At 41.6% G+C, this 24689-nt stretch overlaps 1 protein-coding gene across 1 annotated transcript in view; it reads right to left on the bottom strand.

Moving 5' to 3' along the window:
- Positions 1 to 2737: 2737 nt before the first annotated feature.
- LOC130164984 (tumor necrosis factor ligand superfamily member 10-like) overlaps positions 2738 to 24689 on the bottom strand; it is a 35672-nt gene continuing 13720 nt past the window's right edge. The window contains exons 2-6 of the mRNA XM_056370008.1: positions 14250 to 14286; positions 13981 to 14088; positions 10715 to 10878; positions 10243 to 10353; positions 2738 to 10148 (exon numbers count right to left, since the gene is read on the bottom strand). Of these exons, the coding sequence (XP_056225983.1) occupies positions 9963 to 10148; positions 10243 to 10353; positions 10715 to 10878; positions 13981 to 14077 (558 nt within the window). The 5' untranslated portion in view covers positions 14078 to 14088; positions 14250 to 14286 and the 3' untranslated portion in view covers positions 2738 to 9962. The remainder of the gene's footprint in view (positions 10149 to 10242; positions 10354 to 10714; positions 10879 to 13980; positions 14089 to 14249; positions 14287 to 24689) is intronic.

Raw genomic sequence — 24689 nt, 5'->3', positions numbered from 1 at the left:
TGGGGATTTTAAGAAACTCCCCTTCTACGAGTCTTTGCTTCATTTCATCCGGTACCGACTGTTAGCTCGTCAGGCTAACGCCCTTCAGTCAACATGTGCATCTACTTGACCCCAACCCCACCCGACACATGACCCACTGTCCAAACCCATTACAGGTTCTGGCGAGGTTGTAAAACTCAAAAGAGAAGCATATCCCCCTTTTTATTGATTATTTATGCAGATGATTGCTTTGTCAAATCGTAAAATCTCATTTACGAATACAATAAAATATAATAATATTTGACCGCATTCATATAAACACTCTCTCCTCCTTGTGCCACACACATGCTTTCCCTGTTCCACATTATGCTGAATTCGTCTGGGAGTCTGACGGTATCGTGCGTGGATCTACACGCTGTCCGTCAGAGAGGACGCACATGCATTCACACAGTACGCTTAAATTACACACATTCTTCACCCGTCTGTGCACAGGGGTAGTGAAAGTGAACATTCCTGCACACACTGCCCCTTTGTCCACCGAGTCATGAGGGAATCTGCATGACTTCTGCTGCAGCATTATGTAGCTATCGTCTTTATTTTTCATGTTTGGACTCCGCTGAGATGAACATGGAAACAAGTCTCTTCTCAGTCATTGTATGTTGGGAGTTATTCTAATTGTTTTCTCTTTTTCATGTGGCTTTCGCTCCGGTCCCTTCAGTCTGGGAGTGGTCGAAGAGCTGCTTGAAGTGCATGGTTCTGGTTTATGCTAATACCCACTCAAAACATCAGCAAGACATTAAGTTAAGCCAGAGCTTATGTAAACTGAATGTGAATCTCAGATGTTACTGTGTCAACAGAACTGTCCTTGCTTAACCCCGAGGGTCTGCGAGGATCCACGCCGGGCTCTTTATTTATGGAGCTGGGGAGATGTAAAGCAGGTAGACGCCTCTAAACCGCGCATCAGTCATTATAATGGCCTCATTTGACTCTTTTATTTGAAGACAATGAACTGCTGAATGCCGCTGCCCGGGCGGATCACATACATTAATGATGTATTAGCAACAGGTGTTCCAAAGGGCGAACGGCCACCGGTTAATTTATATCTCTGTCACTGTAATGTACATTACATGTGCGTACAATGGAAACCATATTTCACAAAGAGGAAAAAAGCCCCTGCTGTTTTTCAGTTTAAGTTGTAATTTTTCCTTGTCTCTTTTCATTGCAAAACTTAGGTTTATTTAGTCTTATCCTCACTTTTTTCCCCTGATTTATTTGTATTCTCTTGTTCAAATTGACACAAATCTAACTGATCCAAGGTTTGTCAAGTAATTTCACATCTGGCCGAGAGACAGATGTGAAACTAACAATATCGTCTCATGCAAGCTTGCACCTAATCCACCTTTTTTTTTTTTTTTCTTTTTACTTTAGGTTTCCTCAGTTTATTCATGGGACCTGCTCCCTCCCTTCATCGGTCTCCATGTTGAGGTGCAGCAGTTGTGAAGCGTGCACTCCTGCATCCGTATGAAACTAGATGAGGGCTGAAATATGCTGCCAAAAGCAGTTACTGTGAGTTCAGTTTGCACAGGATCAGTATTACCAGGAGACCTCTGTTTCTTAAAAAAGAAAAGGGGAAAAAAAAAAACGGTATGCAATTTGTGCTGGAAATTTTACTGGACAAATTACAGTCACCGTAGATCCACATGGGGTCAAAATCACTGACAGTCTCAGAGCAATTATTGCGAGTAACTGTATGTCCCAAGATAATAAAATTCCTGCATGAATGTGGCGTAAAACGCAGAGCAAAGGTGAGACTCTGACCTTTTGACCAGGCAAATTGATTAAAAGCACCTTTGTTATTATAAAAGCTTGAGGGAGTAGTTGTAGGTGAAGTGAAAACCAAGTTGAGCCGGCGTCTGTGGTCGATCGCAGCTGCGGTCCCAAATGAGTAGATTAGATTTTTAAAGTTGTTTTAGAGCAACTATTAGTCAGTCGATTGTGATGATTTTATGGGGGGGGGCTAAAATTTCACTGGTTACGTGTCATTTACAAAAACACATCTCTCCCTCCATGTCAACAATGAAAATGTTCTTTGAGTTTTATCATTTTACAACCTCTGCATTGCAGAGACATAAAAGAAGCACTTAGATTACATCTGTCAAGCTAAGGAAACTGTCTGATGTCTGAAAGTCTGATGTTAAAGGTCCAATATTTTACACTTTTCTGTGTTTTATTTGAAGGTTTGAAGATATATTTGTGGTTTTATGAACCAAAAACCATCTCGGTGTAGTTTCACATCTCCTCTCTCAGGCTTCTCTCTGGAGCTACAGTTACAACGGGTCGGTGAGCCAATCAGAAGAGAGGAGGCTCTGAGCCTCTCCTCTCTAAAATGACCAATCCCTGGGAAGGATACTGGGGGCATAGCTGAGGGCAGTGACTGCTTTGTTGTGACATCACACAGTTACAGGAAGTCCTGACGGCTGGTTTTAAGGCTCAGTTTCTGAATACAGGCTGTGTGCATTTCTCTGTGGACTGAGGCTTTGATACTTTCACAGTATTAATATAGAAACTAGACCTGATCTATAATCAAACTACACATGCAAATCTCACTTTATACAATATGGGAGAAGTGTGAATCCTGGTGCATTTAACCTCCTGTTTTTCTGCATTTGTTTATCAGAAACTATTGAAACCTCTAACCTCCTCTAACCCTGGTGATAAATCATACGTTGGATTTCAAATAAATGACTCGACACCGACATCCGTCTGACAACAGGCACTTTATTTGAGCACAAAATAAAACAAAAGGAGCATCATCTTTAAAAAGGCACTAGGCAATCAACAAGAGAAAAGATATGTATTGAACAATATCTACATTCATAGACAGTGTTTTAAAGGAGTGGTGCATGTTTGAGACAAAAAACAAAATGAAGTAAAAAAAAAAAAGTAGAAAGATCTGGAAAAATGTAATGCAGGAAACACTATAAAGGCTGTGCTGCAAGTTTAGTGACGAGAAAATAAATTAAGTGTAAATTTAGTGGTAGAAAGTTGAGACAGTTGCTCTTTCAAAATCCCTGGAACAGATGGGAAAGTGTGGAGCTGCTCAGTCTCCAATGATGATCAACTGTTGCTCGGAGGCGTCGGTGTAAAAGGAAAAATCAGCAGCTCGTCTGTGCGTCGTAGTCACTGTGTACTGTACATGAGCTATTTTATTTCTATGGTTTTAGCAGTTACAGTCCCCTAAAGTGTGGACAATTTGCCTGTCCTCACCTTTTTTCAATGGTTATATTTATTCATGCTTGTGACTTTGATTTAAGGTTAAAGTTCAAGTCTTCAAAAGTGGAGCAGTACAATCGTAATTATGTTTTTCTCAAGCCCATTCTGCACTAGAAAGTTCTGGAGGCCGGAAGGTCTGGATTTCATTTACCCTCTTTCAGCTGCTGCATTTGAAAAGTTTACCAAATGCGATTATCCTGCTACAAACATTGTTTTTCATTGTGTCTTGCTCAGATAAAAAAAATTAGAAACAGGAACCCATTATAGTCAATGGAACAATGTCAGTAATCTGGTCCCGATGAGTCGCTATGTTTTTCAATCTCAACGCCAGCAACATGATGTCACAGGGGACGATTTCAAAACAACCATAAATTTCATTTAACAACCATGAATTGTAGATTTTTAAGGCAATTATTTTATAAACCACAGATGTTTCTTGGAGCTGGTGTGGAAGCAGAAGTAGCCTCATTGTTTCAGTCGCACCTCGAAGAGCCACTGAACCATGACGAAAATCAGCTAATGGGCAACAACCAAGCAGGAAGTGTGAATAAATGAGTGAATTTAACTCAGAAAAGGAGAATATTTCTGCCTTTGACTCCTGAGTCTTGAAAAGAACATCCTGCACACTGCTCTGGCTTGGCATCGCAGTTTATTGATCATCCGAACGTTTTGGTCTCTCTCTACGAAGGTCTGGAGAGACTGAAATGTTGGGATGAATCTTGGATATTCTTCTTTTCAAGAACGATATTGACACTTTCCAACGCACCCGCACCGCAGACATCTCAGCTGTGCGAATCTTAATCGAGAAAATTTGCCTTTGACCCCTTTAAATATGTGTAGCACATGCTGCATAGCTAAAACCACAATCTGCAACCACACCAGTGTTATTAAATTAAAGGTACCATGTGGAACTGTGATGATGCTTTTTAAGAGTCGGTTCCTCTTTTGTTAGTATATTGTTTATGTGCTTTTTCGAGAAGGTTGCGTTCAAGATGTTTTCTTATGGCTCAAGAATCCACAGTGCGGTTTGTCCAAGGACTCCATAGAGTCCTTGGATAAAGTATGGCGGACAGACCATCGTAGACAAATCTTGTGGTTCCAGCTACATTTATTTTACCGGCATCTTCACAGCGGATGGTTGGTGGTGTTTCTCCACCAGCGGGGGGTTTCTACCACATTTAAAGCCTCGGAAACTGTTGCTTTTGGACAACCGGTCTGACAAACCGAAACAAGGCTTGTAATGAAATCTATAATTATGTCCAGCAAGCCGCATTATTTTTCAAAAACATGGCATGGAAACTGGATGGGAGCTGGAAACAGAACCCAGCTGGAGACCGGTCTCGGTGCTGATTTATATGAGGTCTATATCTGGGAGTCCTTCACAGCGGACTGCTCAGTATCTCTCTCCAGGTCTAAAGGAGAACAAATAATGGATGCGGTGTGTCCGACTTGTGGTCTGGCAGTTTCCAATACGACCCCTACAAACTGTAGAAACTGATCTGCAGTTCAAAAGGCACTTTGGGCCAAAACTGCTTTTGGGGTTTCTTTTTTTTTTTTTTGTGTGTGTGTGTGTGCAAAACTAAATGCAACAAAAACACACAAGATATAATTACAGAGCGAACAGAATATTCTACACACACATGAAACATGGGCTTCATTCAATGATGCAAACTGAACTGCCAAGTTCAACAGCGCTGGGCTGTGCTGCGGTGTTTTCTTGTTTGGGAATGTAATTGATTAAACTGACCTCGTGTTGGTTTCAGAGCCGAGAGCTAACAACGTGTCAGTTTCAAATGTCAGCGCACACACACATAACTCCTTCTAACTGACATGTAAAACTACAGACCTATATGCTGTTTGTCCAGTCGGCTGATCTGGTTTTAATTGCCCAATAAGTCGTTTTCCTTCGAGACGGACGCTTCAGAGCAGATCTTACATCAATGAAAATTTTTTCCTCTGGGGCCATTTTCTTTGAGTTCAGTGGTTAGCAAGAAAAAACACTCCTCGGTTTGGACCCGACTCAAATGGTTGGGAAATTTTAGTGAGATGTTTGAATTTAATTTAATTTTCTGTTTTTCGCATTGGTTTTCATGTGGATTTGAGACAAAACAGAAACTTCTGTTGTAATATTTCTGCACTTCAGCTCTTTGTATTTGAACTAAAACTGAGTCTCAGCTTTAATTTGAGGGAGTTTACGTCCACATCATTGAATACAACTTGTTTTCGGGGGCTTTTTTGCCTTCAGTCTGTTCACACATTATCATCCTTAAATCTGAAAGTCAGAACTTAAACCTACTGGTGACTGGTGTGAAAGCATTTGGCAATTAGAGCAATATTTTCTTTATAGTAGTGGGAATAGTTTTGTCTGTGTTTTTGTCTTGGACCTGAACTGGTTGAGCTCGGATCAACTCCTTTTGATTTTAAATGGAGCTTAAAAAGTGTTCCTAGAACTGGAATATACACTGTTTGCAATCCGATGGTAAAGTTTGGTGTTTGTATCTCAAAACGCACCATTTGATTTAGCCGTCATCAGTAGTGGAGTTGATTTGGGATGACAGGGCCCCACACTGTGCAGGCAGGCTTATGGTTTTCATGCTTTTTAAGCATAAACAGAGGCATCTAAAGCAGCATGCGCACACATGGCTTATTTATTACCTAACTGAAAAATAAGGGTTGTGAAAGTGCTGAGAGATGAGCACGCTCTCTCTGCATGGTGCCGCAAATGAAAACCATTGAAACTCAGAAAACATTTAATTAACCAACCAGCGGGAGTCTTGCGTTTTTGCTTCCTGCAAAGAAACTTAACAAAATTATGTTTGGACTGGATCTCAGCAGAACGACTGCCAATGATTTAGCAATGACAGTGGGGTAAATAGATCCCAGGAGGTGTTTCTCTACTCTGCGGTGCCCGATTTCTTCAGAGGGAGGTCAAAGGTCAGGGATCAGCCACAGAACAGAAACTGTGGATCGCTTTTTCTGCCTTTCACACAGTGAGTGCATCCCAGTGAGCGCTGACTCTGGGATATGGAAGTTAAATGATGTCTAGAAGTAATTTAATTGTAATGAGGCTAAATTTGGTTTGAAAATTTAAGCTTTTAGAAACATTTTTACCAGTAGCTCGCAACCTTTTCGTCTACTTGCAGCCCTTCATCACAGGTTTCAGATGTCTATGAGATGTGTTATACCTATAAATAAAAAAACAACATAAAACTATCTAAAAAAGAGGCTATTTCCTTCTCACCTTTCCCATTTATCATATTTTAACCCACATCATCAGTATTTAAATGACTCTTCACCACATCTTGAAATCTAGTCATTGAAATGCTGTTGAAACAATGCTAATACACAATTAAGGATGTGCAAAAAACTAAAATTTTTCAACCAATTTTAGCACATTTTTATGTCTGTATACTGTAGAAGTATTTTGACCTTTTTGAATTATCAAGGCCATGTTAACTGGGTTGGCTGCACTGGGGTCAGTAGCTGACTTGATGTTCTCGTCACCATTTCTCCACATTCAGAGGAAAAAGTTCAGATATTTGTTTATTTCCTTCGCAACAATGTGCTACACATGTTCACAGCTACAAAACTGTCCAGTACAAACACTGCTCATACACATTCAACGCAAGAGTTTTCCCAGCTGCTCCAGGGGTTTATATGCTGCTATAACGTGGGTGTGTACGTTACATTATCACCATCGCTGGACCTGGTTCAACAAACTATTTGTTGTGGTTGGAGTGCAAGAAAGAAAGAAAGAAAGAAAGAAAGAAAGAAAGCAAGAAAAAAAGCTGTGTGATAGTGGAAGTTAACCCTGGATAATAAACAGGTTTAGGCTCGAGTTCACAGAGAGCTTGTGAGAGTATGTGTGATGCGACGTAGCGCCCAACAGAAACGTGACCAGGTGCACGCCACCCGGCAAAAAAAAAAAAAAAAAAGCAGCTAAAACAGCAATCAAATACAAAATGAAATTTGCCTTCAATTTTGTTCTTTGTGCAGAAGAATAAACTGCATGTGTTATTGTGTTTTCATAACTTCCCTAACAAACCTATAGTATAACGTAACCTTGCGCAGAGTATATACACAGGTATATGTGAACCACAGTGCCAGATTGAGAGACTTATCCGGGATATCACCTTATTAAAAGTGTCTGTGTTTAAGTGTATGAATCCCATTCTCGTGTCGGTTAGTTCGACCTTGTTTTCTGAATTGTCCATGTGAGCCGAGCCCATTTTGAACACACATGTACTACTAGTGCACATACACACTCTGTCACACAAACACACTCCCTGCAAGCCTCCAGCTGATCACTGACAACTACCAGATGGCAAAGGGAGGCTAGACAGTGCCGATAAATGAGTACACTGGCTGTGACACTGGGTGATGTATGTGTCTGTGGAGCGCAGGCCAGCCTGGACTTAGTATGATGTGATATGTATGGCTGCTTTATGTGCATATACATGTGTGCGTGCCAGATAGAAACGGTGTGTAGGGGTTGAGTCTCTACTAGTTGGTGCATGGTTTATATCTGCAAACATCCTCTGCTTTCAAATCTTTCTTCATTTGCGTGTTATTACTAAATTTGGTCTGTGTTTTCCTAGAATAAATTCACCTTTTCTGTGTTCGCTTGACAAACTGTTTTACTGAGGGACAATGTTCCAGATTCACAACATATGGGTGTGCTTGGCACATAGCTATATTATGCATGTGTTTTTGTCTATGTTATCAGTGTTTCCAGGTGACTGGCAGCCATATTGGATGCACTTAGCTCTTGGTTTGGGCTTGTAAAGGTACAACCCCACTATGACTTTAACAACAGCTTTAGCATTGATATAGCCCTACAATCAATTTTTGTTTTCTTTAATCTTAATCTATAATGTTAAAACACATCTGATTGGCACTTAAGAAGTAGCTGGTAGTTGTACATTAAAGGAATATTTCGCCATTTTGGGAAATATGCTTGATACCACCTTCATAAGTGTCTTTTAAATATGAAGCTAAGACCAGGAGACGGTTAGCTTAACTCTGCGCGCCTTACTGTGTCCAAACATAACAAAACTCTTTTTCAAGCTAGCTGTTTCCAATGGTTTTTAGCCTTAGCTAGCTAAGCTAACTGTCTTTAGCGCAATATATCCATGGCTAGATTTGAAGGTGGTATCAAACTTCTCTTTGATGTTAGTTTAAGTTTTTGTGCTAAATCCATGTCTTAGTGAAATAAGCTAACCTGGGTTAAATTTGGCTAGGTGTTTCAATAAAGTTTCAATGACTATATTTCAATGTGAAACACGTCCTACCTACAAGCTAACGTTCACTTTTCCACCACGCTCTGTGAGACTAGCCTGTTTTCCCATGTATCTGCTTGTTCACATAAGTCTGTTGTTTTCTGGTTTGTTGCTGAACTGATCCGTAAAATAAAACTGAATGCAGCTTCACAGGTTAGACGAGAAAGACGAGATGGATAAAATTCTTTGCATGAAAAAAAAAAAAAGGGGGAAAGTGAAAGAGAGAGAGAGAAGAAGAGCATAACAATACAGACTGGTCAAGCTGCATACCACCCTCAGCTTCTTTCACTCTCTCTTTGCTTTTTATCTTCCACCGCTGGGTTCACTCTTGTAGGAATCTACAAGAGTGATCTCCCTCTTCCTCCCCCTCCTTGTTTTCATTTCTCCTTTTTCCTCGCAGACTCCGTTGTTCAAAAGGCACTTTGTGTCTCCTCTCACAGTCTTATTACTGTACAGTATCCAGTACAAAGAGGCTGCCGTTATCCTCCTATCCTTGGCATAAAAAATAAAAAATAAAATAAAAAGATCCACAGTTGTAGGGGTTGCATGTAGAAAATCCTCAGCAATCTCCAAGTGGTTTAAAGTCCAGTCATGGTACATATGAATTACTTTTAATTACTTTAATCACCACAGTTCATTGTCTAAATCTCATTCTCAGTCATACATATGTACAGTACTCTCATGGCACGTGTAAGAAAAAAAAAAAAAAGAAGTTATATTCCACAATTTTTTTTGCTTTGGTTTGATCATTTGATTTTTCTTCTGCTACGGTTCCACAGTCCCTTCCTCACATCTTCGATGCGGAGGATTTGAGTGTTTATTGTGTGTACATTCTCTGGTCTGCAATCCAAATATGAGGGTCCGATTGCTTCCCACAAAAAGGTCGTTGAATGCGAGATACGTTGGGATTTATGTGGCCTAATTTCTTTCTTTCTTTTTTGTTTTGGGAGGGGGGGGGGCACTTCTGATCGAACAGGAAGATCTTAAATGTTTTTCCGTGGCTTTACTTCTCTTTTTGACATCCAAAAGGTAATTTCCCTCCTCAAAAATCAACAGTAAATCAATATCCTCACATTTATTTTCGCGTGATTGCACATGTATCTCTGAATATCTTGCTCTCAGCGGTAAGGTTTCTCTTAATGGAGAGTAAGCAAGACAAATCCACTCTTTCTTTTCCCCGTCACCCCCGTCCTTTTTATAGCGTTCGTCACTCAAGCGAGGCCTTCAAACCCCAATCCTTCCGTCCTTCAACGTATCCGTCCAAGCAAACACTGTGGATCCAAGATCCAGCCCAACATCGCACACTTCTTGTCTTTTTTATTTTTCTTCCCCCCAATCAACGGATATTCAAAAAGACCCTCGCTCATTGTCTCAAGCCCATCCATCGTCCCATCTTGTCTTTCTGTTTTTTTTTCCTCCTGTCCCTTCCTCTCAGAGGTCCAGGCGGAAGGCACCAAAGTAGCTGGAGGAATCGTCGGCGTTGACCATGGTTGGGGAAGAGACGGAGACGAAGAGCTCGTCGCCGGCCCTCAGCTCGAAGAGTCCTCCCTGGTAGACGGAGTGCAGGGCGTACTCGGCGTCTGGAGCCCAGCACTTAGTTCCCACCCCCTTCAGGAGCTGGAGAACAAGACGGAGGGAGAAGATGAAGGTAAGGAAGAAACTTGATGGTCTGATGATCGTATTGTTTGAGGTTAAAAATGCGATGCTGTACCTGTATGGGGCTTGGGTAGGAGGTTTTCTTGTAGACGCACTGCACCAGCTGGTGGCTGACGCTGCGCTGGTCTCCATCACTGGCCGCTGGGGACGGATAACGAAAATACACCTGGAAGAAGGGGAGGGAGCAAGGGAGGGATGAATTATTTCATATTTACAGAAGCTGCGTGTCGCTATTGTTAAATATTTCTGTTGTTTTGAAGTCGCTTCCGTGTTTCTAAAGTCTAGATCAGTAGCTATTAACCTCGCCGTCAGGACCCCTCGCATGGGACATAGGCCAGGGATGAACCTATTCAATTCTGAGGCAGATCTGGATCATATATTATGAATCAGAATTTTTGGTGTAGTCTGGTGTATGTTGTTTGTTTGTAGGCCTCACCAGTGTGGTTGGACTAAAAGAGAACAAACCAAAACAAACAAACATTTCACTGTGTGGATTTCTGGGAAATTATAAGGGAGAGTATGATCACCTGTGAGTACAGGTAGTAACGCCCATCCTGAGGCACTCGCAGCTTCCCATTGGTAAGGGTCATGTTGTGCAGGTGAGCTCCAAAGCTTTGATTGGCCCATGAGCGGACCACGTGGCGACAGGACTGGTGGAGACCCGGTGTGGGGATCGGGTAGGGAGCGAACCCTGTTGGCGAGAGAAAATAGTGGAAATAGCGGGAGGGGGGTGAAAATAAGATCTCACTGCTGGGTTTACAAAGAGTTGACAGGCAAAGAAATATCATCTTGGCTCATCGTGTGATTCCTATAAAAAGGAAACTCAAGCCAAGGCTGTAAAGGTGCAAAGCATCAACGAGCCAAAAGCTCAACAGCAGCAGCAACTGACACAGTAAACACATGAAGAATAAGATGCATCATTCCCTAAAGCTTCGAGAACAGCTGAAACACTGAGCGACTTGTCTAAAACCGTGCGAAGTGAGGGGAAAAAAATGCGGCGGTCAAAACCTTGGAAACCACCTACCATGCGGCGTTAGAAAAACATGTATGTGTGGAATGGATGCGCTGTGTATTTTCTGCTCAGGGATCAGAGGGAATGTAGAGATAAAGGATAGATCGACGTGCAAATCTTGATTTATCTAAGATGTCGAATCTGTCCACCACATGCCTGAGATAAGCACCGTGAACGTACTGGTGCTGCAGCGTTGCAGGGTTTACATGGAGAGTCCTGTACGAGCTGCGCAGGTAATGCTTTTAACTTTTAAAAATCACAGCTGGCCATTGAACAACGAGTCCCGGCCGGGTTCATCACTTTTTTTTTTTAGTGTCCCCTGGAAACACTTCCTGTCGTTGTTTGTTTATTTGCATTATGTTTTCTGCAGTTTCGCCGTTCACGGTTTCACCGGTGGCCTGTTGCTATGGTTACCAGTGGTTTAACATAACTCGTGCATTGAGTTACAGCAGTTAAAAGGTTTTGTCTTTGGCTCTGTCCCTCAATATTCAACGCACATCTTTTCCTGTGCGTGCATCATTTCCTGTCTCCCATCGTTCTCGTGCATGTTTGCATATTTTTTGCACATGAAATGTCGGAACAACTACAGAAGGGAAATGTTGCACAATAATAAGTTTCCATTGCGGTAACTTTTCAAAAGCTGTAGTACAATAATTGCTTTAATTATAGCTATTGTAGCTCTGTCATATGAGTAATTTGATGATTTCAGTGTGTGTGTGTGTGTGTGTGTGTGTGCGCGCACACTTGCAGTACTGTAGTTGTGTGACAGACCGTTGTTTCCTTCACATTAGTATCATAATGGTTTATTAGGAATAACATCAAAGGTCAACCCTCAAAATTCCTCTCGCTCTTGCGCTTCCTTATGAGAAAGCCAGGCTGAGAAATCCTCTCTTCCTTCTTCCTTCTCACACACACACACACACACACACATGCGCACACACACACACACACACACACATGCGCACACACACACACACACACACATGCACACACACACACACACACACACACGTTCCTTGCCCTTTGTCAGCTCAGGGGAAATAACATCAGGCAGCTTTGCCAGATTGTCAACACCCTGTAGCTTGCACGCCAGTTTCAGATGAAATGATATGGTAACAAACTGGTTAACACACACACACACACGCGCACACACACGCACATACACATGCACCAAAGAAAAACACATTACAACTTTAAATTGCATGTTGAACAACACACATGATCTACGACACCGTCCTAATAAACGTCTGTGGTATTTCTAAGAAGAGCTGTTCCCTCGAGGAAGAGGAATCCTAAACATGTTATATTTGAGATTAAGGTGGAATTTGCGGAGGATTAGTAACTGTAATAAATACAAAAGTAAATTTTATCCTTAATACGTTTCAAGTCCTTGGGTTGTTTATGCTCCTTAGCCTGCCCTTGCATTAATGATTAAGGGATTTATCCATTTAATTTAAGGTATATTTAAGCAGCTTGCACAGTGAGGCAAGATTGAGGTGAGTTTATATTAAAAGGTCAAAAGGATCATTTAAGCAATATGAAGAATATTTTGAATGGATTGTTGTGATCATGTCCAACAGCTGCTCCGCCTAATGATTCATTTCTTTCCGTGTACCTATAAGCCCCGCCCCACGCTCAGCTGTGATTTGTTAATGCTCTCGGTGCCGTAATGTTGTTCCTTGGGAACAGATGTTTGCGTCATTTACATCGAAGGGAGGGAATAAATACAGTTCAGTGTCTTTGATATTTTGATTAATGGTTTCTTTCTCAGCACATGCAAACAATATGGTGCAGTCCAGCGCTCACGAAGCTTCCTCTGGTCTCTAATCTGTACTGACAACACACACACACACACACACACACATGCACACACACACACACACACACACACACACACACGTTCCTTGCCCTTTGTCAGCTCAGGGGAAATAACATCAGGCAGCTTTGCCAGATTGTCAACACCCTGTAGCTTGCACGCCAGTTTCAGATGAAATGATATGGTAACAAACTGGTTAACACACACACACACACACGCGCACACACACGCACATACACATGCACCAAAGAAAAACACATTACAACTTTAAATTGCATGTTGAACAACACACATGATCTACGACACCGTCCTAATAAACGTCTGTGGTATTTCTAAGAAGAGCTGTTCCCTCGAGGAAGAGGAATCCTAAACATGTTATATTTGAGATTAAGGTGGAATTTGCGGAGGATTAGTAACTGTAATAAATACAAAAGTAAATTTTATCCTTAATACGTTTCAAGTCCTTGGGTTGTTTATGCTCCTTAGCCTGCCCTTGCATTAATGATTAAGGGATTTATCCATTTAATTTAAGGTATATTTAAGCAGCTTGCACAGTGAGGCAAGATTGAGGTGAGTTTATATTAAAAGGTCAAAAGGATCATTTAAGCAATATGAAGAATATTTTGAATGGATTGTTGTGATCATGTCCAACAGCTGCTCCGCCTAATGATTCATTTCTTTCCGTGTACCTATAAGCCCCGCCCCACGCTCAGCTGTGATTTGTTAATGCTCTCGGTGCCGTAATGTTGTTCCTTGGGAACAGATGTTTGCGTCATTTACATCGAAGGGAGGGAATAAATACAGTTCAGTGTCTTTGATATTTTGATTAATGGTTTCTTTCTCAGCACATGCAAACAATATGGTGCAGTCCAGCGCTCACGAAGCTTCCTCTGGTCTCTAATCTGTACTGACAACACACACACACACACACACACACACTCTCACAGTTTTGCCCGACACCTTACCTTGAGAGCTGGTGTCTCTGAGAGTCAAGTGGGCCGATGGCCTCTGGGCCACGGAGGTCATGAACTTTGACCCCGAGTTGTTGAAAGGGCGAGGCATGGTTCTCGCCTCTGAGGGAGAGAGGAAACGCAAGAATGTCAGAAGTGATACTTTAGATGGATGGGGTGTCAGTGTGTGTGTGTGTGTGTGTGTGTGTGTGTGTGTGTGTGTGTGTGTGTGTGTGTGTGTCTGTGTGTGTGTGTGTGTGTGAGAGAGAGAGAGAGACACTCACCTATGAAGGTCTGTTTGGAGATGATGTTCTCTGTCACCTGAAAGAAAACATGAGAACATAAAGGTCAAGAAACGTGATGAAAATAAAAATAAACAAACAAACATCATTGTGTAGATTGTGTAGAAGTGTGTAGAAGTGTGTATACACCTGTAGCAGTGTCTACCTCTTAATGACACTTTTTCAGATACACAGCTGATAAATGTTCATGAAGATTTGTTTGTTCCAGCCAAACTACAGTTTATCTAACTTTCATTTTTTATTCTAACCTTAATTTTTTTTTTTTTTTTCTGGTGGTTAAATAGGAAAAACTGGTCGTGAGTATTAATCAATCTGTAATAAATCAATAGTTATCAGCTGTTTTTAACCTTTTATTCTCTCTTGTTCTAATACCAAAAGCTGCACTCGTACCAGAAGTACAAACTTCACTCACTTAAGAGCCAGAGTCATTTAGTTCACTGTCTTGCAGCTGTTAGTAGCTCCTCCCCTTCCTGTCATGCATTGCATCATGGGACAGCCTCGTTTCAGAGTGAAAACGCTGCGTCACATCAGAACACAGAGTCCGTTTGGGTTTGGTTTCTCCTCTCCCGCCTCCACCCGTCACGACGGTAATAAACCATGAAGCACACATCTCCTCTCCTCTCCTGTCTCTGCTTTACTTCTCCTGCTCCTCTGTGTCATCCCTCGCTCCCCAAGTGAACAACCTCTGCTGCCCAGATGCACATATATATATATTTATATATATATATATACACACAGCCAGGCCATAGAAACGTATATATACACACACACACACACACACACACATATGCATTTCCTCCCTCTCCCACACCCGGTAACTCCCCGACTCTCTCACAGTCGCATGCTATCGCTGTCTGTACTGCTGCTTCTTGTTTTTGTCTTTCCCACTTTGTAAATCAGCTCAACCCCCACATTTATGACCTCGTATATCTTCGCTTCTCTGTCTTTCTCTTACTCATCCTTTCATTTCATCTCCACACCACCTTAATCTGCGTCTCCTCATCACTCTTCGTAAATCCTGAATCTCACAGATCATATGTCTTTTTCACTTAGTCCCTCTTTAAGCTATGTATTTACATTTTTCTTATTTTTTCCTCCATCTTTCTTTCTCTACACCTCTGTGTCTGCCCACCTGTTATTAGTGATGTGCCCTAAAGCAAGGCACTGACTGAACTCCCACTGGTATAAATCTCCCTGATTAATTTGCAGAAATGCCACCAAAATCCTGAATATGATTAATGTCACCACAGTTTTTTATGGTCATCCAGCTATAAACCGTGGTGTTGTTGTTGGCAGCGGGCCCGGTTCTCCCACACCGAACCCTCAGTTCAACCTGCAAATTGGATGTGATCGCTCTGGGGTTTGGTGTGTGTGTGCGTGTGTGTGTGTGTGTGTGTGTGTGTGTGTGCGCACACCCAGGGGCCCTCTGCTTGTGTATATTCTATATACTGCAAAACAGTAAAAGTACAGAGCGTGGATTTGGATGTGGCCGCGCTCGTCTCGGTAGGCGTAGCGTGCCATTCTCGGCTTCACGTTCCTCGAATCCTGAAAGCAGAAAATTACCCCCACACACACTAAAAAAAAAAAAAGAGAGAGAGAGAGAAAATTGCCACCAGACTTTCTGCCCTGCATGTGGCTGCAGTTGAACAAGAGCGGGGGGATTTTTCAGACGCATGGATCCACTGTGATCTTGCAGGACTTACGTGAACAGCATGTTTTCAATGTAAGAGTTCAACATGTCTGCTGCCTCTAACGCCTAAACGCCACCATGGGAAACGAGTGGACGACCAGAGAGGGAAATCGGCTGCGGAGGCTGCATGAGTAATTGATGTTCCACGCAGCGGTGGAAGCTTTTCTGTGGCACCCTGAGCAGCTCCATGTGCAGAAGGTGAACGCCGCTGTCTCCCGCAGTTATAGTCCATTTACAGTGTTTTCTTACTCACTGTTTACATCTGGTTCGTATTTGGAACATATTGAACATAGATAGATATTAGCACATTCGGAGCAAAGGGTCAAAACTGCTTAAAATTAGCTGCAAAGACGCTAAATTAAAAAGCCATGAGTGTAACATTGGAGGTGGACATGTTGAGGAATCATTTCCTGATTTAGACCTCCGTGAAACTTTGAAAATATGAAACCACTCAAACTCAGCACAATGAAATATGGATTAAAACTGAAACCCTTAACTAGTAAATTAAATCCTCGTGTTAACTTGATGAATTTTTTCACACTGCAGAAGCTGTTTTTCACAGCGAACATGAACAAATGGCTTCTGGAGGGAGGAAAATGAGACATCTCAGACACAGGAAACAAAGACAGCAAAGAGGCTGAAACACACACACACCTGCAGCCTCGAAAGTTATTCTCAGCAGATGCGATCAGATCACAACAGCCGCAACTATGTGGACAGGGTGCTTTTGGCTCTCAGGTGGTTTCCAGTGTGATAGATTTGTAGGTGCTCTCTCCCTCCCCGCCTTGTTGGGATGATTATGATTACATCTTGAAGTTATTATTGCCCTTAAAATGAAAGGTCAATTACAACTGTGGCATCATGGAGTTAATCCCAGGTAATCCCAGGCTTTAGCTTGTTATAACAGTTTGCTAATGGCAACAGCATGGACTGAATTATGTCAACTTTATAAATCTTTAACCGTTAATTAATAACAATCTAGTTGCATTTATGAAATGGGTTATTTGTACCATTTAGCTCCATAAAATGCAGACCTCATGTGGATTACTGGTACTTTGGATTACAGTTTAAACCAGTGGCGCAGGCTAAAGGCTATTGTGGCTATTGTGAAGTTAGCAAATTATACTAATGTTTTTTAAGTAGCTCTCATATGATTTTTTTTAACCGATAGTGTAACAAAGAAGACGAGTCTACAGCCATGTGGCTTGAGCACAGACGTTTTGAGGTTAATGCTAACGTTAGCATTGCGTAACACGCTCAAAATGACAATGCTAACCTGCTGGTGTTTTACCATGTTCACCACCTTTACTTTTTATAATATATTTTCAATCAGCGATCATGTAATAAACTCTCAGATAATCTAAGAATATGAAAGGATCACTTCCTGAAGGTGTTCTGACACTGGTTCCTGCTGGATATTAAATTGCCAAAAGAGGTGAAAGGTAAAAGACATGTGGAAGTCCAAGTGGACGCGTTTCAGTTTAAAAAGCTCCAAGCAAATGAGCTGGAATGAATGAACGGTGGATAAATAACTCGTCAAGGCTTGAACCTTTTATGTTTCCTCTATCTTACAACTTTTTTTTTTAACGTGGTGGAGTTTTTATGAGGCGGCGTGGGAGCTGTAATAAGTTTATGACGGTGTTACTGGATGTTTTCAGGATGATGTCTTCTCATGTTCGATGTTTGGACATCTCGACGACTCCGTAATGAGTCAGGATTAGTTTTCCCTAAAAACGCCTCTTCATTCCCCCGAGGACTCGATCATTCCCACAACCCAGCCCGGATACTTTGACATCAGCATTTAATACAAGGATTACACTACTCCAGACGAGGGCCCACTAACACTAAGGTGCTGCACCAATTCTATGTTGATTATAGTGATTATTTTTACTCATTTATTTTTAATTGAACAAAAACATGAGATAAATAACCAGAAGATAAAACAATAAACACACTAGGTCACACTAAACAAGCCAAATAATGATCACAAACACATGACATCACAATATCAATCAGGTTTGCCAATGTAAATAAGATATTAAAGGGTAAAATTAGTAAATAAATAAGAAAACAAAAGAAAACAAAGTCAAAATAATTCAGAATCTGCTTGATACTTTTTTTTTTTTTTTTACTTCAATAAACATTTCCCATTTTCTCTCAATGTGTTTTCACATAATTTATTTTTGCAATATATCTTTCCAGAATAAAGTGACTTTGAATATAAATTCATCCCCCAGTGATTGATAGTGTGCGATCATGGGAAAGAAAATATTCTTAACTCATCCAATTATCTGTATCTTTGGTGACCAATCAAACTAAAACTGCCAGAAAAACTAAGACTAACTAAAAACAGCCGCAATTACTCAACGCATCAGTTTCTACTTTGATCAACGTTCACGTTTGATTCCTCTTCCAGAATCACTTTTCCATGGAGCAGACGTGCTGAATGTCGTGTGCGTTTTTAAAAACTTCTCTGTCTTTATTTCTTTCTTGGCTGCAGTGAGCAGTCTGCAGTATTTTGGCTACGACAAAAGGAGCAGGAGATTTAGTGAACCCTTCGTTCTTGAGTCCAGATGGACAACACGGGCTCCCTGTGCAGTTTGGAACCTGCGAAATTCAGATATCGCTCTCTCTCAAAAAGTAATATAAGAAGCAGCGCTGCCGGGATACACGGTACCATTTAGTAAAGCCTCGACAGCGGCGCTCCAGGTACGGCGGTGCATGAGCTTATTTCGTAAATCCAGCTCCTCACTTTAACCCCCGACGTCCCGACCTCCGTGACCTCTCTGCTAGGGGATTCCTCCTCTTTAAAAGAGAGAGGCGGAAAAGGTCACGAGTAAATGCTCATGGCATGCATGCCTCGGGGCAGAAAGATGACCCCTGATAGCACATCATAGGGGCTCCTGCGGCTCCATTTGCCCCTGAAATGTGGTCCTCTCTGACACGTTTAACTCTTTTAACATCATAGAATTGACGTGTCATACCATCCTTTTTATAAACGGGCCAGAAACGTCTGACGTGCACACGCTGTTTAGTCAAGGTGTAACTCGCCGACACCAGGCGCGTTCCTGCAGGAAAGTCTTATATATTTGTCGGGAAAAAAAAAAACCTTCTTGTTGCATAAATGACACCCTGGTGTAACATTAATCTTAACCTCAGCAGCCTGCACTGTGCCGCTCTGCGATTAGCTCTTTTAAAGCAATAAATACTGTAGATCTGATGTCGCCAGGAGGTTAATCACGTCCTCCTCGGGCTTCTGGCCGTGGTTAAGTTTATGTGTTTGTGGGCTTGGTCCTTAACGAGGGTTTTAGGGTTGTGACGTGCAGGTTTACCATGAAAGGCTTCGCTCCCGTCCTCGTTAAGGCCGCCGTTTTTGTTACCAGTAAATCAGCCCGTAGCCCCTGACGTGACAAGCCTCAAATATAAGGTTCACTACCAGCATGACCTCAAGTGTGTGCACGTAGCTTGAGTCTGACACCAGGGCGCTTTCATTGTGTTGTGTTGTGTGTTTTTGCTTGTAGTCTGTGACGGCACAAGTCTAAAAACCCTGAGCAGCTGCCATAACCACAACAGCTAGAGGCTGAACCCCCCCCCCCCCTCCCCCCCCCAGTAGGGCGACAGACAGAGACAAAAATAGTCAGATTTCTTCACTTCGTACTTCGTCTGGCCAAAATCTAAAAATAAGAGAGAAATGAAAGAAACGGAGGGAAAAAATGAAAGGTCACTGGAGAGGGAGAGATAGAGAGTAAATCTTTAAAAACTCCTCTTCTTTTGACCACACCCCTAAATACTGATGTCACAGTAGGTGTGTCACCTTTAAAGGTGAACTCCACCAATTTACTATTACAACTTTCACGAAGATGAAAGAGGCTTGTAAAACTTAACTTTTTAGTCCCTGGTCAGGGGCCAAGCTCCAAAACCCTACATCTTACACTTCCCACAATGCATCACAGCAGAGTATTTCCTCTAACAAGACCCTCTATTAATTCCTGCTTGTTTAATAATCTCCATTTCTATTATTAGATCTCTTCTATGAAAAGTGCTCTGTAAATAAAGTTTATTATCATCATTATTTTGTGTGTGTGTGTGTGTGTGTGTGTGTGTGTGTGTGTGTGTGAGTGTGTGCGCCTGTAAATGTGATTTCGGGGAAGTGTAGTGCAGTAAAAACCACAGCAGTCTGTGGCGTACATGTGCATCAAAGATGAAGAGGAAATACCTGTGTGTTTATGTGGCTAATGGCTAATTTTGCCTCTTAAAGCTGGTGCAAGGATTAATCAGTAAATTAGATTTGTGTTGTAGTGACGGTGGCACATCCACGCAACAGATGTTAAAGCATGTTTTCAGTGCACATGTTGCACCAGCGACTTTCAGACCTGCTGTAGTGTAGGTGAAGCTTTCTTTATGAAGCCATTTGTAAAGAGCAAGAGTGAACACACGGAGTAAACGAGTCTGCAGAGCCAAAAATCAGAAGTCGGTGGGGGGAAGAAAAAACTAAAAGGGGGAAAATCCAGTGAGTGAAAGATGATGGACAATTATGGGAAACGAGAGAAGCAGAGGAATGAGAATGAAAAAAAAAAAGAAATAGTTGGAAAAACACGAGAAGAGAAGAAAAGAGTCAGAGTGGACAAGTATGGAAACAAAGTACAGGAGGACTGAAAGAGAGGAGAGTGAAAGACAGACAAGTATGCACATGAAGGAGCGTTTCTTCTGCAGATTAGCAGTAGCTGTAACCCAATACTTTAATATGCTGCTCGACCCCGACAGGCCTGGACTGGTGGTGTGTGTGTGTGTGTGTGTGTGTGTGTGTGTGTGTGTGTGTGTGTGTGTGTGTGTGTGTCTGTGTAGTTCTTTGAGTTACAGCTACAAACTCTTATCAGCTCTAATCTGGTCTAAGAGTCTGCTCATTCCTCGCCGTGTGTGTGTGTGTGTGTGTGTGTGTGTGTGTGTGTGTGTGTGTGTGTGTGTGTGTGTGTGTGTGTTGTCCAGTTCGCTGTGCATGTGGACATGATTACGGTCGGTCGGCTACATGTTCACTAAAGATGGAGACAAAACAGCAGTGTGTTTGTGTGGCTAATGACTAATTTAGCCTTTTAAAGCTGCGACGACGGTTAATAAGTAACTCACTGTAGATTTGGTGAAAAAAGGAATGTAAATAAAGTTGTTTTTTTTGTTTTTTTCTTGTTCTAGCTTTGCCGGTCAAAGAGAGCGGAGAGATATCCATCATTGTAGGAAACGGGCACCAGCTCCAGAGTGATAGCATCACAAATTAAAATTTCACAGTTGGCTGTTTTCTCTGCATATGTGGTTTAATTCAAACCAAACAGCTCTGCGTCAACAACCTGTCTCCTCCTGCAGTGAGTTATTTGTCTGTTTCCACAGTCTCTTTTCCTTTCTGAAACGCCAGAGCAGTAATTGATGCCTGACAGGGTAAGCCCCGTGGAAAATGTGACCTCAGATGTCCACACACGTCTGCGCTGATAAAGTTTGTTGTGTTGGAAGTCAGGAAGCATCGTCTCCTTCCCGGCGTTGCAATGAAATATTCAGCATTAATCTAGAGTGAGGCTTTAAAGCATGTTGAGAGCAGGGCTGTAACTAATCATTTTCATTATTTTTTAATGAATGAATGGATTGTTATGTCTGCACAGTAACTAACTACTGAAAAATGCCAGTTGCAGTTTCACAGATAGTTGCTCTGTCAGACCAACGACCCAAAAATATCTTGTATCTTGTTGTGCGTTTTATCAATTGTGTTGTTTTTGCTATTGACTGTTTTAATTACATTAGAAGCCCTTTGAAGGACAGGAGTCGAGAGCTTAACAATTAACCAATTAAGAAAATTGTTGGTTAATTAGCACTTTAAACACTATATGAGATGTATACTTACTAATATGTCCATTAATTAAGACATTTAATGGATTAATCAGAGTTTAACGGTTTGTTTTTCACGTGTGTGGTACTGCAGTTTCTCAGCAGTCGTTATCTGGTGTAGCAGCTTTCATTGTTTCTGTTGGAGTCAGTTTTCTAAATAATATCCCCCACGCACAAGACACTCACACGAAATGATGATTTCATGCACTGGACGTGATGCAGAGACGATAACCAGCGCATGCACGCTTCGCAAGTAATGACGGAAACGAAGTTTGTGCTTAACGTGCCAAATGAATGCAGACAGTTGTTGCTCTAAAATGTAATCACGCCATCTAAACACCACAAATGCCACGGTGATGCCAAGATGGGCCGTAAAAAATTGAAACTGAATCAGTCTTGTATTTTGGCCAAATTTGTTTCTGATCCTCGTGAGCTCCACTTACGAGCTGCAGCATTTGAAAGTTTGTGTGGTTTGGAGCCACGTCAGGAGGGTGATCTCCCAGCGGCTCCACTGAAAGGTTTTTTTAAGGCTCGTTTTTTGTTTTTGAGTCCTCGGACCGGCCCGGTCCTGGTTCTGGAGCCCCAGACTGTAATCATGTAATTCTTCACTGATTCCTTCACTTCATCACGTGTGAGGAAGAAGAGCGGCGGAGAAACGCCAAATAATCAAGACACAAACTATCGTTGGCTGCCTTGTCATACGGCTTTTCTCCCTCATTGGTTTCAGCCCCTCTCATATCTGATCATGTCTCCAGAAGTGACTTTCCTCCTCTGCACTTCCTTCATAATAATATTTACTTATTTATTTAGGTTTTTATTATTCTTTTAAATCTAAAATATAAAAAATCCTATTAACATCAACGTTTAGAATACATTTTTTGCTGATGATCTCAAAGGAGTCATCACATCAGAAATTCAAACTTCTTCTCATGCTCCTTCCATTTATTTAAAGCAGCTCTGAAAAGTATGGCATATGGCTCTTATATATATATATATATATATATATATATATATATATATATCTATCTCTGTGTGCGTTCATCACAGGCATCTGACTGTGATTTATTCGCCCTGTGACCAAACAGAAGTCGGCCATTAGCGGTTTATCGCTGAGACGCAGCGAGGGAAAAGGTTTTTTTATGACAGGTAACGCACCAGTGGCTGACTCGATGCCAGCCTCTGATAACTGACCTGTTTGCTGTGGGAGTTTCCTGCCAGAAGAATGTTGTGTACAGACAAGGAAGCAGTTTACTTCACACTCCTGAGAAACAAAGAGGCTGCTATCAGCCTTTTTTATTGAGTTGAGGTTCAGTCGCACATCAGCTCGGTTTTTCTTCTTCTCTTCGCTCGTTTTCTCCACGTCTCCCCTCACACTTTCACAAACAGGATGAAACCGTTGATGCGCAACAAACCGACGCTTTTTGTGTATTTAGCGTCCTCCGTGTGTTTGTTTGCGTTTCTTTCTGCACAAACACATCAGTGACTGTAAAGCTGTCATCAAGGAATCTGTTTCTACTGCATTCATTCTCTCTCTGTCTCCTCCCTCCCTGTGTCTCTCTCTCTCTCTCTCTCTCTCTCTCTCTCTCTCTCTCTCTCTCTGTAACACTTAATCTCTTTCACAATACAGTTTTAACTCCTAAGGACACAAACAGCATGGAACTAGGCCAGGGGCGGGGCTGTTTTGCAGCCTTTCTTGGACTCTCTGTGTTTCGAAGTTTCGCTTGACACGGGTGAATACTGATATCAATAACTGCTGAGTCACAATAATGACGTACTGACACATGGAAAACCTTTATGTTGTTTTGTATAGTGCAAAAAAGCCAGCTCCAAACACAAGATGTTTCTGGTTTTTTTTGCACTTTCTTGCCTTTTTTTTCATCTTCTTTGTTGTCAGTCGTATCCCTGATAATCTGATAATCAAAGATATTAATAAAGAGGAAATCGACATGTCATAGGTCGAATGCAATGTTAAAAATATTGATATTATTTAAATATTTTCAGTCTGTACCAGAAAGAATATTAACTATTATTATTATTATTATTATTATTAAAATGCATTAACATCTACTGGTACTGTACTGAAATATCATTTAGGGTTGATACATGTGATCTGATCTCTTTTTCCAGATTAAAGAATTAATGATTTAATGTCCCAATGTCATGCAAACAGCTGAAGTCATCAGTGCTGATTTCTGTGTGTCTGTTAAACCCAGTTTCGTGGGTGCAGTATTATTAAAACATTAACGATTATTATGTGATAAAGCATAAAAACAAGACCGTCATGGACGCTTGCCTCAGCAGTCCTCTGTGCACGTAAACACAGTCGCTGGCCTCCTCGTATCTCCAATCACAATCGCTTTTTATTGTTTCTACAAGGACTTTGACCTTGTCTGTTGCTGCTGACACAGCACAAGACACGCGGTGGTTACAGGACTGATGTGTAATACCAAACAAAAACAAAACAAAACCGCTCACAGGCCCGTGGTGCAGGAATAACTGCTGTGTACTGCAGGCCTGTGCATGTGAGAACGCATGAGCTCAACCGGTTCCATGGAGAACGTTCTTTGTGCACAGTATATAATGTGGGTCTGTGCTGTAAGAGCCCGTTGGACACACACTGTATTTGGTTAATTGTGTATGTTACCACAGATTGCAGGTTACTGTATGTTTATGTATACTATATATATACTGTATGTATAAAGTTCATACAATAGTTTCATTTATATTTTTAACAGTATCCATTGTTTTCGGGTTGTCCGTCCGTACATCCGTCCCATTCTCGTGGACGCCATGTCTCAGTCAGGCCTTGACAGAACTTCTTCATAATTAGCACAAATATTCGATAGGACTCAAGGATGAACTGA

The sequence above is a fragment of the Seriola aureovittata genome, chromosome 23 (genome assembly GCF_021018895.1).
Source record: "Seriola aureovittata isolate HTS-2021-v1 ecotype China chromosome 23, ASM2101889v1, whole genome shotgun sequence".
Lineage (NCBI taxonomy): Eukaryota > Metazoa > Chordata > Actinopteri > Carangiformes > Carangidae > Seriola > Seriola aureovittata.
The sequence above is the reverse complement of the archived record's forward strand: the minus strand, read 5'-3'. Positions and strand labels throughout refer to the sequence as shown.